At 36.7% G+C, this 19,874-nt stretch overlaps 1 protein-coding gene across 8 annotated transcripts in view; it reads right to left on the bottom strand.

Annotated features, from left to right (window-relative positions):
• The window catches only part of SYNE2 (spectrin repeat containing nuclear envelope protein 2), a 323,976-nt gene that overhangs the window by 173,348 nt on the left and 130,754 nt on the right, over positions 1-19,874 (bottom strand). For all 8 annotated transcript variants that reach the window (XM_060418145.1, XM_042252596.1, XM_015097110.3 and 5 more), the window contains 9 exons: positions 18,480-19,090; positions 15,880-16,059; positions 13,751-13,901; positions 6,673-6,831; positions 5,874-6,035; positions 4,900-5,001; positions 3,779-3,979; positions 2,835-3,006; positions 2,191-2,303 (listed from right to left, as the gene is read on the bottom strand). In XM_060418145.1, the coding sequence (XP_060274128.1) occupies positions 2,191-2,303; positions 2,835-3,006; positions 3,779-3,979; positions 4,900-5,001; positions 5,874-6,035; positions 6,673-6,831; positions 13,751-13,901; positions 15,880-16,059; positions 18,480-19,090 (1,851 nt within the window). The remainder of the gene's footprint in view (positions 1-2,190; positions 2,304-2,834; positions 3,007-3,778; positions 3,980-4,899; positions 5,002-5,873; positions 6,036-6,672; positions 6,832-13,750; positions 13,902-15,879; positions 16,060-18,479; positions 19,091-19,874) is intronic.

Here is a 19,874-nt window from a genome sequence, read left to right as displayed (position 1 = left end):
GATCAAAAGATGATTCATATTAGTTCTAGACTGTGTGTGTACATTGGTGTTTGCATCTGACTTTCCAGGAATCACATCAAGCAAAATGATGCCACCATGTGGGTCAGTGGGAGTCAGACCAGGAAAGCCACATTCTGTTTAACTTCTCCTAAATATTTGAGCCTTTCTGGCAACCAATATATAAAACCAGGCAGCCTATTTTCTACTCAACTTTGTCAAAATCAGAATTTTATTTCAATGTCTGGGTTTCAAGGTTTGAGTATCAATTGCTGAGATCCATGGTATGAGCAAATTTAAAGAAAAGAAAAAAGTTTGAACTCTAAATGGAAAAAAAGAGAAGAAAAATGATTCTGTTGATAAAGAATGGTTATCATAGAGGATCCTGCTGTGATTTATGTCAGAGAGTGTTTTGCCTATGTTCTCCTCTAGGAGTTTTATAGTTTCTGGTCTTACGTTTAAATCTTTAATCCATTTTGAGTTTATTTTTGTGTATGGTGTTAGAAAGTGTTCTAGTTTCATTCTTTTACAAGTGGTTGACCAGTTTTCCCAGCACCACTTGTTAAAGAGATTGTCTTTAATCCATTGTATATTCTTGCCTCCTTTGTTGAAGATAAGGTGTCCATAGGTATGTGGATTTATCTCTGGGCTTTCTATTTTGTTCCATTGATCTATATTTCTGTCTTTGTGCCAGTACCATACTGTCTTGATGATTGTGGCTTTGTAGTAGAGCCTGAAGTCAGGTAGGTTGATTCCTCCAGTTCCATTCTTCTTTCTCAAGATTCCTTTGGCTATTCGAGGTTTTTTGTATTTCCATACAAATTGTGAAACTATTTGTTCTAGCTCTGTGAAAAATACCGCTGGTAGCTTGATAGGGATTGCATTGAATCTGTAGATTGCTTTGGGTAGTATACTCATTTTCACTATACTGATTCTTCTGATCCATGAACATGGTATATTTCTCCATCTATTAGTGTCCTCTTTGATTTCTTTCATCAGTGTTTTATAGTTTTCTATATATAGGTCTTTAGTTTCTTTAGGTAGATATATTCCCAAGTATTCTATTCTTTTCATTGCAATGGTGAATGGAATTGTTTCCTTAATTTCTTTTTCTACTTTCTCATTATTAGTGTATAGGAATGTAAGGGATTTCTGTGTGTTGATTTTATATCCCGCAACTTTACTATATTCATTGATTAGCTCTAGTAATTTTCTGGTGGAGTCTTTAGGGTTTTCTATGTAGAGGATCATGTCATCTGCAAACAGTAAGAGTTTTACTTCTTTTCCAATTTTATTCCTTTTATTTCCTTTTCTGCTCTGATTGCTGTGGCCAAAACTTCCAGAACTATGGCACTGAAACATGTACACTATCATGTAAGAAACGAATAACTAGTCTAGGTTTGATACAGGATACAGGATGCTTGGGGCTGGTGCACTGGGATAACCCAGAGAGATGATATGGGGAGGGTGGTGGGAGGAGGGTTCAGGTTTGGGAACTCATGTACACCTGTGGTAGATTCATGTCAATGTATGGCAAAACCAATACAGTACTGTAAAGTAAAATAATAAAAAAATTTAAAAAAAAAAGAATGGTTATCATCAAAGCAAGGAATATACTGGGAACATTTAATGCCATAAATAAGTTGGAGAGTATAACTTACCACCTAAAATACTTGATAATCTACCATAAAGTGATCAAGAATTGAGGGTGCCATACACATTTTAAATGCCCTATTAATGCCTCTTATCTCAGGCTACCTTCCACTCCACTCCCATCAGCAGTGTATTAAAGTTCAATTAAAATTTTTAGAAAAAATATGGCTGGGAAAAGATTCTATAAAAAGTCAAGCAATCTCTTACTGGAAATTGAGTGGAGCCAAATTGGGTAAAGTCTTTATTTTTTTGATCAAATATGATTTTAACACAACTGAATTAACCAGAAAACATTAAAGTTAAATAGTTTCTTAGAAAAGTTGTGAAAACTATTTTCTGTTTAAGTCACTTCCAACTTTATCCAGTAAACATAGAGTGTCAAAATATTTGAGAAAAGGTCAGATTTTTTTTGTAAATATTACCTTTATGTAGGGAAATTACTAAGTCAAAATAACTATTATCTATCTACTTATATACAGTTCTGCCTCCAGTATTTTAATTTTGATAAATTTTGAATGAAATTTATATATGTCTTCTTACAGAAAGTTTTTGTAGTTTTTGTTCCACACGCTTTTTTGTTTCTGATGGTTCAAAACACTCCTTAAGGTTCATTTTAATGCTGCCAAACCAGTCATTAAAGTTCTTGCACTGATCTGTAGGAAAAAACAAAGGAAGCTGTATTTATTCTAAGACAGCGTCACCTACCTTGTTAAATTAAGAGATTCTGAAACTTGCTCCCCATGCCATAGATACAAGTCACTGTGAAATGATAACAAACTAAAACCTAATTTTGAGGGTTAAAAGAACCTATACAGTAATTGTGGCATATTTCCTATACCAAACCTCCTTTCCAATCATACAAGACACACACAGAAACCTACAGGGCAGCCTGCTCACAGGCATGTCCCCAGACTCTGACCACAGTGAGCAGGTCAAACACTAGGACCCAGGTGCCTCTCCTTCATGAAATAAAGATCTGGGACTTGAACAAAAGGTATGTCTTTTATAATAAGCATATATCAGTGAGTGTTTGCTCCCAAAAGATTTATCTGACTATTATTTCCTTAAATAGGCTCTGTGCAACCATCATTTCTAAATGAAGCTTAGATTAATTAGCCCTTGTGTTCACAGTACCTATTCACTTTTCAATATTCCCAGAAACAGTAAGGAAGCATTGCACTCACCATTCAGCAACTTAGAAAAGTGATCTTGCAAAACACTTTTTTTGGTATTAAATAAATCACTGACACTTTCATATTGCTTTTTTAATTCAGAGAGTTCAGGAGTCAGACAACCTATTTGATTCTCAAGTAATATCATATTGTGCTTCTGCTGTAGAATTTGTTGTTGAATCTCCTAAATATATAAACAAACAACCAATACTTAAAACGGGCTCAGTTTATACACAGAATATTAGGTATCCATTGTTTCTATTAAAACCTAGATAATTTTTTACTGGGTGGATCTGCTTTCTCTTAGATAATAAATGTATGTGTTTAGTTACTCAGTTGAGTCTGACTTTCGTGACCCCATGAACTATAGCCTACCAGGCTCCTCTGTCCATGGGATTCTCCAGACAGGAAGCCATTCCCTTCTCCAGGGGATCTTCCCAACCCAGGGACTGAACCCAGGTCTCCTACGTTGTAGTCAGATTCTTTACCATCTGAGCCAGCAGGGGAGCCCCAATAAATGTATTTTACAGTTTCACCTTTTAACTAGAGAAGGAAATGGCAACCTACTCCAGTGTTCTTGCCTGAAAAATTCAATGGACAGAGGACCCTGGTGAACTACAAGCCATGGGATCAGAGAGTCAGGCACAACTCAGCAACTTTCACTAACTCACTCACCTTTTAATTCCTTTGTGGGCAATAATTATTTGATATTTAATATGGACTACAGCCCACCAGGGTCCTCTGCCCATGGTATTCTTCAGGCAAGAATACTGGAGAGGGTTGCCATTTCCTTCTCCAGTTAAAAGGTGAAACATACACAAATTGTTTTTCTGACTATTCTCCCCAAGCTTTCATTTTTAAAAATAATTATTTGAATTAATTTCAAAAGGATAAGACCACCATAAATAAGTGTGAAAATAAATCTGAGCCACAGAAGAGAAGTAGCTAGGAAGTACCTCTAGTTTAGTAAAGATCTCCAAGCTGTCGGAAGGCGACAAGGCATTTAAGAGAGACTCAGTCATTCCAATCTGGGTCTTGGCCTGGTCGAGATCCTCCCTTAGCTCGGCTGTGCTGCCACTGATTGCACCACAGTTGGATCCCCCTGTTAAACGCATTTTCACATGTTCTATCTTGTTCAAAATAGAAGACTCCATCACCTGAAATTATGAAACACGTGAAGTACTGTCATGGATTTGATTTACCTAGATTTTAAGACAACTACATTGCTGAAGAATGAGTTGAAACTTTGTTCATTTCAATGTGAAATCACCTCTCTCTTTCTGATTTTTCCCTTGTTCTACATGATGATACAACAGTTTAAATATTGCCGTTAAAAAAAAAGTAACATGAAAAACTGAAATTGATATTCTAATTTTTTTCTAAGAGAGTAAGGGAATTCTTCCCCTTGAAACAAGTTTTATTTAGCATACCATGGTGCTTATTGGAAAATAATATTAAAACATATATAAAAAAGTAAATGGCTAGCATTTACTGTTTATTATGTACACAGAATCATGGTAAGTATTTTATATACAAAATTCAGGCTTGAGAAGGATAAGCAAATTGCCCAAGACCACAAAGGTAGAGCAAGGCCTTCCCCCAGAAAGTCTGACCCCAGAGCTCATGTTCAAGCACTTTTGCATTTTTATTTAAGTAAAAGTATAACAAATCTCTCCATACAACAGAAAATCACAATTGGGGCAATCTCTCTGTTTCCCTGTCTAGCAGCTAATAAATCTGGAATCATTGAGCCATATTACTCCATCCCATGCCCAAGAACATTTATGAGGAAACCCTTGTTACTTTTCATGGGAGCACAGTAACATCTCCCCTTCCACACAAAAGGTCCATGAAATAAGTGAACTGAGAATAAAACAATGCAAAAAATTACTCATTCTAAATTGGAACAAATATAAAAAATTATGCTGTTAAAAATTTCGTTGGACACGAACAAAGGTGAATCAAATAATGACCCTGTTTTATTTTAGGTTTAAGTTATAGAATTTTGGTTTATAAATATTACTATAGAGGATAGAGAGCATTTTTAATTGCAACTTTTAAACAAAAATTCTCTTACCTGTAATTCAAGAGGTATTTCACTGCTTTGAAGCAGGAATTGTATTTTAGCCACTCTTTTAGAAAATTCTGAAGGTTTTTGTTCATGGACTTGTAACTCTTCCTAAAACACACAATGCCAATAGAAAATATATTTTTATTTTATACCTTATTTTCTGGTACCTGTGATTGCTACTGAAAATATTTACCAACTAAAAGAGCTTTGAATTTTCACCAATCACTTGATTTTTGACAGAGTCCTGGGAGATACAAAACTAAGTATCTTCATGAGTCAGGCATATGTTATAACTGAGTGAAACACTCTGGCAATAACACATTTGGAAAGTGTTTCCCAAAAGTATAAAAATGGATATGTGAACTTGAAAGTGAATAAAATGATCAAAATTAGAGAAAAAAAGATTTAAAGCATCAGACTTGGTATATTGTAAAGTCATCATGCATTCATACATACATTTTTATATTACATTGAACCACATATAACTGCGTGACTCTCTTCCTCTCAGCCCATCCATGTGCCTATATACTTTTTTCTTAATAAAGAGACAGCTACCTGTTTCACTATTTTATGTCTCCTTGTTGAAATTCTTTTCCAAAAAACCCAAGAGCAGAGTGTAGCTTCTAGTCACTAGTTGCTGGTGGTCTAATAATTAAGATATAGCGCTCTCACTACTATAGCACAGGTTCATTCCTAGCCAGAGAACTAAGATCCTGCTTCAAGCTGCCACACATTTGACCCATCCCCGAGGTCACTTCTATCTATGAACCTCCAGGTTGTCTATGAACCCACATTAATACCTACTAACATCTTCCTGGATTACCACAAAGAAGACAATGGAATGCAGGTATCCTTTGAGGAATAATGAAAGAAATAAAGGGTTTCTTTGTGCTTTCTCTATCCCTCTTCAAGAAAGCAAACTTGATAGTAAAATGCCAATGTCTATAAAAAGGGTATATGTTCTATTTCTGTCCAATTACCTTCAGTTTTTTTGTTTCCTCTTCAGTCAGCTGATGTAATTCCAATTTTTGAAGGACCTTTTCAGTCCACTCATCAATTTCATTTTTTAAGTAAAAAAGTTTGTCCCATAAAGCTAGAGCTCGACCAAGATTTTCATAGTAGTCCTCTGTCTTCTCATTTATCTACCATAATTTAAAAATAAAAATAATACATTGAATGGTGAAAAGTATAAGAACAACTGTTTCAGTCAAACACAACTTTAAGATAAAATTTTAGACTACCTTTACTTGCTAAATTATTTGTTTTATTTATCAACAAAAATTTTACTTTAATATACCATATAGTTCATTATTCTACAAAAATAACTTAGGTGATTTGCTGCAGTTTATAAGCAACTGAAAGAAATAGTATTCCTCGTTTTTAAACCACAATAATAAAAGCTTTCAAAAATCCAGCTCAAAATATACAAACTCTTAATTTGTGATTCATAAAATATCATTACTACTCAACCAAAAATTAGTAAATAAATACAAAGCTGAACATCAATAACTTGCATGGATGAGTAATATATTAACTAGTTTATTTTAAATAAGTTGAGTATGTACTTGTAGATCTAAAAGAGTATAGACCCATTTCTTAGTAGTACCTAACCCTGGGGTAAAGTTAAATCCTAAGTCATAAATTTTATATTATTTGAACATTTTTTTATAATAAGCACTTTTGAATTCTGTAATTAGATAAAAACATTAAAGATGCAAAAGAAAAGATCAATTCAATTGGTATAAAGCAAAATTTCTAGTCAATCAAATTATCACTTACATCAAGCCATCTATCCACAATAATATTAGCTTCTTTCTCAAAAGGAGGCTCTTCAAAGGTTCTCATTTTATTTAGATGAAACTGCAGATTTTTGCAGATCTGGTTAATCCTGTCTACAACTTCTAAGTGTTCACTAAATTCTTCTTTAACAACTTCAATCTGTAAAAGTGATATGAAATATGTTTTGATATACTGACACAAACTGGTAAGACTTATTGTTCCACTTTCTCAATGAAAAATTATTAGAATCCTAAACTTCTGGTTTAATAATAATCCTACAGCCTTGTCCCACTCTGCATGATGAAATATTTATAATAGTCTAAAACTATGTTTTTAGTCAAATGAAATTATATTCTATCAAAAAAGTCACCTCTATTCAGTGGTATGAAAAATGACAGCTCCTAGACTGCTCCAATAGGAACCATTTTTGTGATTTTGAAGAACCTAAGTGCTCATCTGATTAAAATAGACAAAAGCGCTGAAACATCAATAATATGACTTCTAGTGTAATCTTTCATGATTTCAACCCCCACATAAATTCTAACTTATAAGGTGAAACACTATCAAAAGGCCAAGGATTTTAAACTACAAAATAAAATTTGAGTGTTGAGTAATGCAATTCTAACGTTTCCACTCAATTTACTAAGCTTAAACAAGCATCTTTAATGATTATATAAAACTTGAAAATAGTGATTTCTCATGAATAAAAAACTAAAAATTATATCCCCATGGGGGACAGGCCTTCCATTTCTGGGAATATGCAGTGAACATAATTTTCCTTACTCCCATTAAGTACAACTAAGAACCCTGGACATCACCTACAAAACCGACTTAAGAAAACTAAAAAGTGAGGAGATCAAGGAGGGAGAATGGCTGGGGGTATCAGCTCCTGAAGCCAGCCTGGTGATGAGTTCCCTGACTTTTCCTTTTCCCTTGCATATCCCAGAGTGTGTGCTGGAGAAGTCAGAACCTGGCAATAGCCACGTGTACAGACCAAAAAAGCCTTTTCTCTTCAACCAAAGAGCCAGGAATAGGACACAGCAAAACAGAAAGCTTTTAGGAAATATCCGCTGGAGCAAAATACCTTAGAAAACACGTGGCCCAACCCCCCTCCTGTACCAGCAAAGCTCAAGTGTAGAACCTAGATCACCACCATCTCCAGGTAGTAACAGGAGCCCCTCTCCCCCAGCCAGGAAAAAGAAGGCCAAGTAGAGCTTTCATTCCTGCTGAGCAGTGACATACACACACACTCACTCATGATGTCAGGGACGGCTACATAGGGAGCTGAAAGGAGGACCCAGGGAGGTAGCAGTGGAGACCTTGTGGAAAGTGAGAGGGCCCACCCTCAAACAGTAACAAGGAAGCCTCTATCTTGGGTGCCATGAAATTGTCTTTATTTGTGGACAAAATGATTATCTATGTCAGAGAGCCCAAGGAATCTACAAAAACAACCCTAGGACTGATATGTTGGTTCAGGAAGGTCACAGGATACAAGATAAACATATAAAAATAGAGTGTATTTCTCAGTTGTAATATATAGTGAAATTGTATGTAACTTTGTTTTGTATTTTCCAAGTCTCCTGTAAATGTGTTATCATACTTTCATAATTTAAAAAAGAAAAAAAGGGAAAAAATGCAAAACTCAGGGATAAAGACATGAACAATATTCAGAGAAAACTTGAATTCACAAGGATACATGTGTCCCAATATTCACTGCAGCACTATTTAAAATAGCCAAGACATAGAAGCAGCCTAAATGTCCATCAGCAGAGGAATGGATTAAGAAGATGTGGTACCTATATCCAATGGAATATTACTCAGCCATAAAAAATGAAATAATGCCATTTGCAGCAACAAGATGGACCTAGAAATTATCATATAAGTGAAGTAAGCCAAACAGAAAAAGACAAATCTCATATGATATTACTTGTATGTAGAATCTAAAAAAAAATGATACAAATGAAATTATGTATAAGACAGAAATAGACTCATAGACATAGAGAACAAATTTAGGGTTACCAAAGGGGAAGGGGAATAGGGAGGGATAAATTAGGAGTCAGGGATTAGCAGATACACACTACTGTTTAGCATAACAAATAGATAACCAACAAGGTCCTACTGTACAGCACAGGGAACTACACTCAACATCTTACAATAACCTATAATGGAAAACAATCTGGAAAAAATTTAAAATCTACTGTATTTCTTTATACTAACAATGGACACATGGACACTAAAATTTTTAACATAATATCATCCACAATCACTCAAAAATAAAATAGGTGTAAATCTAAAAAAAAACACATACAGTGATTATATGCTGAAAACTATAAAATACCAATTAAGAAAATAAAAGAAGATCTAGATAAATGCAGACACATACTAAGTTCATGGATCAGAAGACAACATAGTAAAAATATCAATTTTCCTGAAACCGATGGACAAGTTTAATACAATTATTATCAAATCCTAGTAGCATTTTTTTTGTAGATATATACAGGATTATTCTAAAATTTATATGGAATAATAGGGAACTATAATAGCTAAGATATTTGAAAAAAAGAAAAAAGTGGGAAGTTTACTTGATTTTAAAACTTATCATGTAGGAACAGTAATAAAGATTATATCAATTGGCAGAGGGACAGACACACAGATCCATAGATCAAAGTGGACCCAACAAATAACTGATTTCTCACAAGATGAAAAAGCAATTTAAGGGAGAAATGGGACTCTTCTCAACATATGGTGCTGGAGCAACTGGACATTTACGAACAAAAACAGGAACCTTGACCCAAATTTCATACCTTATACAAAAACTGATTCAAAATGGATGATGAACTTAAACGTCAATCATTAACACCATAAAACTTTTAGAAAAAGAAATAAGAGACAATCTTCAGGATCTGTGCCAGGCAAACAATTCTGAGACTTTGACGCCAAAAGTACAGTCTATGAAAGGAAAAACTGATAAACCAACCTTTACCAAAATTTTAATCTTTTGTTTGCAAAGACCCTGTTAGGGAGATGAAAAGGCAAGCTACAGTTTGGGAGAAAATATTTGCAAACCATATATCTGACAAATGACCAGTATGTAGAATGTGTGTGTGTGTATATATATACATATCTCTCTCAAAACTCGACAGTAAAAAAAACAAAAATCTAATTAGAAAATGAGCAAAAGGTATAAAAAGAGATTTCTGCAAAGATGACATTCAGATGGCAAATAAGCACAAGGAAAACTGATCGATACCACTAGCAATTAGGAAAATGCCAATGAAAACCACAGAGTGATACCACTACATGTGTATCAGAATGACTAAAACAAAAAGACATCTAATGCTGGCAAAGATGTGCAGAAACTGGATCCCTCATACATTGCTGGTGGGGATGTAAAATGGTACAGCCACTCTGGAAAACAGTTTGAAAAATTAACATACAACCCAAACTATACTCCAGGGCATTTATCCCTAACAAATAAAAAGAAAACACACATAGACACACACACAGACACACAGACACACAGACACACAGACACACACACACACACACACACACACACCCTATACCAATATTTATAGCAGCTTTATTTATAACAGCCCCAAACTAGAAACAATTCAGATGTCCAGGAGACCATTAAACAGGCTGTGGTACATTCATACCATGGAATCCTACCCAGCAAAAAAAAGAGAACAAACTATCAATGCATGGAAGAGCCTGAATGAGTCTCCAGAAAATTATGCTGAATGAAAATAACCAATCCCTAAAGGTTATGCTTTAGGCTTCCCTTGTGGTTCAGCTGGTAAAGAATCTGCCAGCAATGCAGGAGACCTGGGTTTGATCCCTGGGTCGGGAAGCTCCCCTGGAGAAGGGAAAGGCTACCCACTCCAGTATCCTTGCCTGGAGAATCCCATGGACAGAGGAGCCTGGTAGGCTACAGTCCACGGGGTCGCAAAGAGTCAGACACGACTGAGCGAGTTCACTTTCACTTTCACCCACTCCAGTATTCTTGGGCTTCTCTTGTGGCTTACCTGGTAAAGAATCTGCCTATAATGTGGGAGATCTGGGGTCAGTTCCTGGGTTGGGAAGATACCCTGGAGAAGAGAAAGGCTACCCACTCCAGTATTCTGGCCTGGAGAATGCCATGGTCAATATAGTCCATGCGGTCACAAAGAGTCGGACATGACTGAGCAACTTTCACTCAAAGGTTATGCACTGTATGATTTCATGTATATAGCATTTTTTGCAATGACAAAATTACAGAAATGAAGAACATATTAGTGGTTGTGAGGAGGTGGGAGCAAGAGGGAAATGGTAGGGCTATAAGATGACCACACCAGGTATCAAGTGGTGATGGAAGTGTTCTTTCTCTTGATTGCATCACTGTCTGCAACCTGACTACAATATTGTACTATAGTTATACCAGATATTACCATTGAGGAAACTGAGTAAAGGGCACACAGGATCTCTCTGTATTATCTCTTATAACTGCATGTGAATCTAAGTTATCTCAAATTAAAAGTTCAATTTAAAAATGAAATTTACTTAAATGTTTTAAATGAAAAAAAAAAGAGAAAACTGGGCAGTCTCTGTCTCCTGACCTGAAGCTGACTAATACTTTGGCAGAGCAGAGAAGTAGACATTGGTGTTTTTTTTCCCTACCCATTCAGGACACTTGTCCAACTAAATGGAAATATATATATATGAGTATACATATATACATATGTATCCTGTTCTTTATTACATTCAAAGAGCTTTGTTGTTACACTGACGCAAGCTACTGGTGGGTGATGAGAAAAACAAGAGCAGGAGAGGACACCTCTAATATTGACAGGAGCTGCAGGTTTTGTCCCTACAATGAATGCAAGGAGTCAGTAAAGGAAAGCAGACACCCCCTGACATTTCCCAAACTTTAACAGTCCCCTGACATTCTAGCCTTCTAGTCTTACTTTTGCACTTCTGCCTTTCGTTAAAGAGAGTGGAAATTCGGCACCATACCCTAGATAAACATCCAGGTTTCTATGGTTCTTAAGGACAAAAGTTCTCAGTGGTATCATATTTCAGCCACTGGTGCAAAGTATCATGAAAATACATATGCCAGAAGTCGATTATTTCTCAAGACCATACCTAAGTCATCACAAAATTAACAGAGAGTTACATTAACAGCTGGTACCACAATTTGCTTTTTCCAGACAGGTTAAAAAAAAATTAGAGAAAATGATTCAACACAAGTGTACTTCTATATCTCCCATACAAAATGATATATTATTTCAGCAAATATAAAAAGATACCATGCTAGATATAAGATTCTCAGTCTAATAGTAAAAACCTGGACATTTATACATTTCTTAAATATAATCAGTTGTTCCATTAATTTTAAGATATTCTTGTGAGTAAATCTTTACACTTGAGAAAGAGGTATAAAGCTAGCCATTTTTTACTTCTACAATTCATATTTCAAATATGTCTTCAGGTAAGACAATATTACGGTTGAAACACAACTTTGTAGTCAGGCTGAGCTTAAATAATACTTCTATCACTTATTAGCCATATAATCTTTGGTAAGTTATTTAACCTCTATCCTTACTTTATTTCTTTGTTTACAGAGAAAGTTGCTAACCTGTCCAGCCAAGCTGGGTGTGGGGGTTGGGGGGTGGGTAAGGTTACACCATCACAGTGGGCCTGGCACAAACCAAGAATAGTTGCAAGTCAAGAGGGATTTGCTCTCTGGTCAGTTTAAAAGGCAGGGACTCAGGATCTGTGAGTATCTAAGGCAGAGACCTAGATCCTGAAACAAGAGCGCAGGCTGAAAAATGGGTGCTGGGGGTGGAGCAGAAAAGTAGCTGTACGAACTGGGACATGTTTTAGGCAAAGACTAAATTGTCTGTAAGAATCTGGTCTACAGGCCTACCTCAGAGACATTGCAGGTTTGGGTCCAGACCATGGAAGTAAAGGAAGTATTGCAATAACACAAGTCACGTGAATATTTTAGTTTCCAGACACATTTAAAAATTTTGTTTACGTTACACTGCAGTCCATGAAGTGTGCAATAGCGTGATGTCTTAAACAATGCACATACCTTAATTTAAAAATACTTCACTGCTAAAAAAAACTCGGACCATTCTCTGAACCTTTAGCAAGCCATAACCTTTGCTGGTGAAGGGTTTGAAATACTGTGACCCAGGGACACAAAGAGAAAATGCTGTTGGAAGAATGGTATCGATAGACTTGCTCGACAAAGAGTTGCCACAAACTTTAAATTTGAAAAGACACAATAAAGCCAAGTCTAATAAAACGAAGTATGTCTGTATATAAGCTTCATTAATGTTGCTCTCAATCACTGTAAAGTTTAATAAAATTGCTTTCTAAGAGCCAGGTGTATCAAGTAGATGATATTTCACACATGCCTCTGACACTCTGACAGCACTTTAGTACAGAGTACTCAGGAAACCAGGAGGAAGTGTAATTTTCTGGTGTATAAGAATACAGTGTAACGTATTCTTTTCTAAGTACTCCATTCTTCTGCCACTCTGGTTGATAACCACATAAAATCATAGAAAATAATGACATCTAGTGTCCAAAAGTGTAATTCTTAGACTATAAAGTTGTGATTGGCAAGGCTATGAACACAGATGGAGCAACTTGGAGATAAGCTCACACATCTTTACAGAAAGAGAAGAAATAAAAAGATAATTTTTTCTTTATCCACTAACAACCGATTTTAGGGATTTTCCTAGTACCCTCTTTCTCTTAAGGCTGTAGTGAAGTCAGGTTCTTCTTAGGTGGAAAGTCAGTGCACAGACTGTTCCAACCTTTCAGCAAGGGCAAGCCCAGACTCCAAGAGAACCATACCACCAATATCAAAACCCAAACAGATACAACCCAGTATTAACTTGGGGACCAACTTTTTTTTAAGCCCTGGGGATAAATTCAATAAATTCTTCTAAGCCTGGTAAAACAGAGTCACTAATAACTACTTCTAAACTACATTTTGAAAATGATTCCACTGATAACCTTCTCTCTATTGTCAGGCTTGCAATCGAGGCCACTGTGTAAAGTTTCCTGTGGAATCTGGACTCACCTCTGCTATCCTTTTCTTCAAGTTCTCCTTTCCCATGTAGGAAGCCTGGAGGGAGATGACATTCTCTTCTTTTTGAATCAACGTTGTCAGGACACTTTTAAAATTCTGATACTGTTTTAAGAGCTCCAAAACTCTTTCACATTGGTCAAGGCTGTGAAAAAAGGAACACTGCTAAATTTCTGAAAGTTACAAAACCATTCTTTCTCTTTGTAGTATGCTATAAAAATAACCTAATAAGTTATAGAAGGATTTTTCCTCTAGACATGGTTTATAATATTGTTTTACAATTTAACCCAAGAATGATGGTATATGTAATTATTTGACAAATGGATAGTCTAAATAAGGACTGGATTACTATTTTCACCAGATCAATATTAAAAAGTTACCAGATGTAAGCTCTAGACAGAAACACAGGATTCATAACCTTAAGGAATCAGCACCTGGATTTCATCTTTAAAAAATATCTTGGAAAATGGTGCCTCTTTAGCGTTATTTTTGGACATTGTTTCAGTGTTAATTCAATACGATTCAATTATATCTATTTCAATTCATTATAGATTTTAGTCATTTAAAAAAAAAAAGCTTAAGTAGGATAGATGACGTGGCAGTTAAAAGGCAGCTGGTTTCTATTTATGGCTGGGTAAAATTAGTCATGTGACCTTAAGAAAGTTACTTCAGGCTCTGTGGACCTCGCTTCTTTCCTCTGTAAAATCCAAGAGTGGACTAGATCAAACACCACATGGCTTCATCTTGAATACTGTATACTCAGGTTCCAGCAGGAAGCAGAAGGCACACTCAGATGGAGTTCTGTGGTGGAAGGACCACTGAGGGTAGAGTTAAGGGAAACGACAAGGCAGCTGGGACACCTAGAGACTAACCTTTCCAATAACAGATGCGCCACCTGGCCTTCAGAGGAGAGAGGGAAAGTGCCCTGAGCCAAAGAGGGAGCCGGCAAGAGCGGTTAGAACCTCTGCTGAAAAGGGCGGGGTTAAGACCACCTTGACTGCTCTCTCTTCCTGCTCACGAATCGCCCATTAGTCCCTCCCAGTTCCCAACTCAACTGGAACCCTTGAGTGGTATGGTCCCTGGAATGGTCAGCCCTCCCAGCCACTCCCACCCTCAGGCAGAAAGCAAAGGGAGAAGATAAGGGTGAAGACTGTCCAGCTGCACTGCCAACCAGGATTGGTGAGTACTGACTGCTACAAAATTAGGGAAACTCTGAGCCTTGTCCAGGCTCTGTAGGAAAGATGGTGGTAACTGACTGACAACACCTGTCAATCATGTAGAGGTGTAATTTTCCGGTAGAGTAATGGCCCCAACTTCCAAAGACATCCACGTCCTCATCCCTGGATCCTGTGAACACCTTCTATACATAGCAAAAGGAACTCTGCAGATGTGACTAAATTAAGGAACTTAAAGTAGGGACACTTTCCTGGATTATCTGAATGCGTGTAGCATAATGACAAGGCCCTTATAAGAAGGAGACAGGAGGGTCAGAGTCAGAAGGAGATGTGATAACAAAAGCAGAGATGAAAGAAAGACAGAGATTGAGATCTGAAGATGCTACTCGGCTGGCCTTAAAGATGGAAGGGGACACAAGCCAAGGAATATAACAGGCGGCCTCCAGAAAAGGGAAAAGGCAAGGAAGTGGATTCTCTCCTAGAGATTCCAGAAAGGAATACAGGTGATTTTAGGTCTTCCAACCTCCAGACTGTACGATAAGTTTATGTTGCCTTTAAGCCACTACATTTGTGGTCATTTATTACAGAAGCAACAGAAAACTAATACAAATGGGCAATAGTAATTATAAATACACTATATATATATATATATATATATATATATATATATATATATATTTGTCCTCTCTCTTAGATAACCTTTTAAATTCATTTGCCCATAACCTAGGATTCCAGGTCTTGCCCCAGACATTGGCCTAGTGAGCTTAGTGTGAAACTCTTAAGTTGGCCTCTCCTTGAGGCCCAAGGGACTGTGTTATTAACATACAAATTCCAAAAAGTTAACTGTGCCACAGACAATTTTTCAGATTTGGGAGGGGTTTGGTTTTTTTATTATTATTATTCTCTATTTTAAAATTTTAGCTGGTGGAGGAATTTTTTTCTCCTTACCATTCTGTGACCAAGGTTTTTGCATTCTCCCACAAGACTGCTGTGTCCCGGCACCTTTGACTCAGGGCTTTGTCTCTGCCGTCTTTGAATGGTGGAAGAGAATTCACCATTTCTTGCAAGTGTTTCTTCTCTTCTTCATATTCATCTAGGTCCTTATCCAGTCTGATTAACGATTTTCTCCTTGAACACGAGAGAGAAAAGTTTAATTGCCAATTATCAATATCGGCGAATTTTGATTCAATACAAATATGGGTAATTCATGGAGCACACTAACTTTAATTTGCCCTCATGAGATTTATGCCAAGATCACACATTCCTATGACAGAGTTCAGGAGGTGCATTTCCAGAACTAGTTTGTGTTTTAAATAGGACATACAAAACCATGAGCAGTAACATTTCTCAGTGATGAATACACTTATAAAGGGTGTGTATATGCATATGAGAAAAAAGAAAGAATATGTGTGCGTGGGTGGGATAGAAAGGATGATATGGAGAGAGGAAAAGAGACAGATGGCAGAACACTGCAAACCCCTCAGGCAGGGCACAGGGGGTATAAAGAAAGGGAATGCAAATGTGTACAAAAAGCCCCCCAAAATAAAGAAGAGTCATTTGAACTAAGGGTTTTAACAAACAAATTAACCCTGGCAGGGCTAACTCCATTTGCTTAGGTCTAAATTGCTTTTATCAGATACTCTCTGTTTCTACTTCCTCTCTTCCAATTCTCTACTGAATCCACTCCAATAAGGCGCTCACTCCTCCAAGACTGCTTGTCAAGCTACCAGTAACTTTCACATTGCTAATCCCATGTCCCAATCTCCATCATCTCCTTCCTTCAACAGTAGGCAGCATATGCCATAGCTAATCGTTTCTCCTCATTGAAAGGTGTTGTCACTTGACTTCTAGGATTCTCTTGACTTCCCTCCAAAATCACTGCAGACAGTGAGCGACTGCAGCCATGAAATTAAAAGACACTTGCTCCTTGGAAGAAAAGCTATGACAAACACAGACAGGATTACTTTGTGACACGCATATGCAATCCTAGAGACATTACTTTGATGACAAAGGTCCATATAGTCAAAGTTATGGTTTTCCCAGTAGTCACGTATGGATGTGAGAGTTGGACATAAAAAAAAGCTGAGCACCAAAAAATTGATGCTTTTGAACTGTGGTTTGGAGAAGACTCTTGAAAGTCCCTTGAATTGCAAGGAGGTCAAACCAGTCAATTCTAAAGGAAATCAATCTTGAATATACACTGGAAGCACCGACACTGAGTAAAGTTCCAATACTTTGGCCACCTGATGTGAAAAGCTGACTGCTGCTGCGAAAGATTGAAGGTAGGAGGAGAAGGGGACAACAAAGGATGAGATGGTTGGATGGCATCACCAATTCAATGGACATGAGTTTGAGCAAGCTCCAAGAGATGGTGAAAGCCTTCTCTGTAAAACTGTGCCTAATGACCACTTTTGAATTGCAACCACCTCCTCCTTCTCTGCTTAACTTTTCCCCATGGCCTTTAGCACCAGCGCACATACTGTATATCTTCTGCTTCTCTCCACTAGATAATAAGCTCTACATAGGGCAAGAATTTTTGTCTGTTTTGTTAACTGCTATATCCCCAGGACCTAAAACAATGCCTGGCTTGTTCTATGGATAACTCAAATAAAATTAAAGCAACTTACCATCTATCAACATGTAGTTTTCACTTGAAAATTAGTATTTATTACTCATTTACTTATAAATCTATAATAAATGCATTAACAATCAATAACTAAATCAGTTCCACGCCTTATTAAGAATTGGAGCACTGCAGAAACAGATGTCTCATTGAGACGAGAGCTCAGGGAGATTTCAGAGGGAAGAGCTTAATCAGCTAAAGAACCCTGGGAGAGCACTGAGCCTGAGGGATTAGAGGTGGACAGAAGAAGAGCCAGGAAAAGGGAGAGGTTTAGAAGGGGGAGGGGAGCTCCACAAAAGTAACTCTTTTGCTAGCTTTGCTAACGTTTTCATTTTCAGGATCTGAATGCCAGAATTAGAGCGGCAGCACTCACACAGAAGGCTGCCAACTGAGTTGACTTTGGAGACTCTCCAAAGTCAACACCAACTTTAGTTTACCTATTAACTCAGTCCCCTGCATTCCCACTCAGTCCCCAACCAATGAAGGAAGAAGCCAGGACAAGGGGGCATGTGCATCTCCCACTTGTCTATCATCAAATGTGTGTAGTTTCCCAGGACTTCCCCCATCAAGAGAACCCCATAATAAATACACAGCAGTCAAGAGACTTTTCAGCAACTCATGGATCTTATACATATCTTATTTCACTCTTCCTTCATCCAGAAGAATGAAAACTTTAAAGAAAAAAAATTATTTCCGTATTAAACTGAAAAAAATAAAAAACAATTATATAACACTTTGTACAGGCATAGTATCAACAAAAAGGAAGTTTGTCTGAAAAGTTTACAAAAAAGAATGCTGAATCCTGAATAGAGCAGGATGGAACAGAAGTTGAAAGACAGGAAGCATTTATTTCACCTAAAGGATACTCGGAAAAAAAACAAACAGAAGAATGTCATCTGGCATGGAGATGGATAAAAATACCTACCTTTGTTTTATTGCTGGAACAGTCGGATCCTTCAGGCCAATTTTACTGATTTGATTGTGTACATCTTGAATATTTTTCAGGAGTTCGTCATTCTTAAACACACAAGCCCCTAGTAATTTGTCTTCTTCAGTGACTTCCTCCTGCCCACCAGAACAATGTGTCTCAGATAAGTTTTCGGACAAAGCATCCAGAAGTTTTTCACAGGAGGTGTTTTCACCCTGTTCAGTGTCTTTAATGCTTATACCAAGCATCTTCAAACGCTCATCCAAATGTCTGGCCTTGTCTCTCATCCGATGAATTTCCCTCTTTTTATCTTCCACCGTCAAAGTATTTGCTGGTACCCCGTGTGAATCTGAGGCTGAATGGTCTGTAAGAAGCTCACTAGAGAGTCCAGCTGCTCTCAGAGAAGCCAAAAAATCTTCCAGAGCTTCGAGAGCATCTTTGTTCTTCTGTACTCTGTGACTCATTTCTTCCAGTTGTGTTCTGTGTTTCAGAATAATATTCTGTGCTACATGCAGGTCAAGGGGGTATAATTCCTTTAATGCAAAGTTGCCTGACTGTCCCAAATTCTTACATGTTTCAATCTGTTTTACTATGGAATCTTGGATATTCTAAAATAAAAGTAATAAGAAAAGCTGAAAGACTGAGGTAGAAGAAAGACTGTATAACAGAAACTAACCCAGAATTACGTCACTAGATTTGATCTAGAAAACGGGGCTTCTCAATTTAACCAAGGTTGACAGCTTTGACAGAAGGAACATTTTAATTACAAATGATCCAATAACCCAGTTGTTTTCTTATCTGATAGCCTTCCTGACGTTTTGGTCTCCAAAAGAAAAGAGGTATATCAAATTACTGATGCAATGAAAATAATTACAGATTGATCTGCTGAGACACCTGTTGATAATTTGAAAAATAAAACAAATATTTTCAATTTAAGATGAGATTGGGAATAAGTAAACTACAGAATATGATAATTTAAGCATATCAGTCTATACAGAGATTTAGGATTTCAGTCACTGGAGAAGGCATTCATTACCAAGCCTTCATTTATTTAAAAACTTTTTATTTGGTATTGGATATAGCCGATTAGTAATGCTATGATGGTTTCAGGTGAATAGTGAAGGGACTCAGCCATACACACACCTGTATCCATTCTCCCCAAACTCTCAGCAAGCCTTCATTTTTAATTCAAAGAAAATACATTATTATTTACTCCAAGGTAACTACTTCTGAACTGGTGAGGAATTAAAGAGTTGAAAAATAAGCAAGTCTATATTATATAATAACAAGTCTATATTATTGAAGGTTTTTCTGTAATGGTTTATATTCTAAAGAAATACTATTGATGTTTAATAAAAACTCATAAACATATATAAATCTCTGAAGAACTGA

Source organism: Ovis aries, chromosome 7, assembly GCF_016772045.2.
Source record: "Ovis aries strain OAR_USU_Benz2616 breed Rambouillet chromosome 7, ARS-UI_Ramb_v3.0, whole genome shotgun sequence".
Taxonomy (NCBI): domain Eukaryota; kingdom Metazoa; phylum Chordata; class Mammalia; order Artiodactyla; family Bovidae; genus Ovis; species Ovis aries.
Note: the sequence above shows the minus strand (reverse complement) of the source record. Positions and strands in the feature narration are given on the sequence as shown.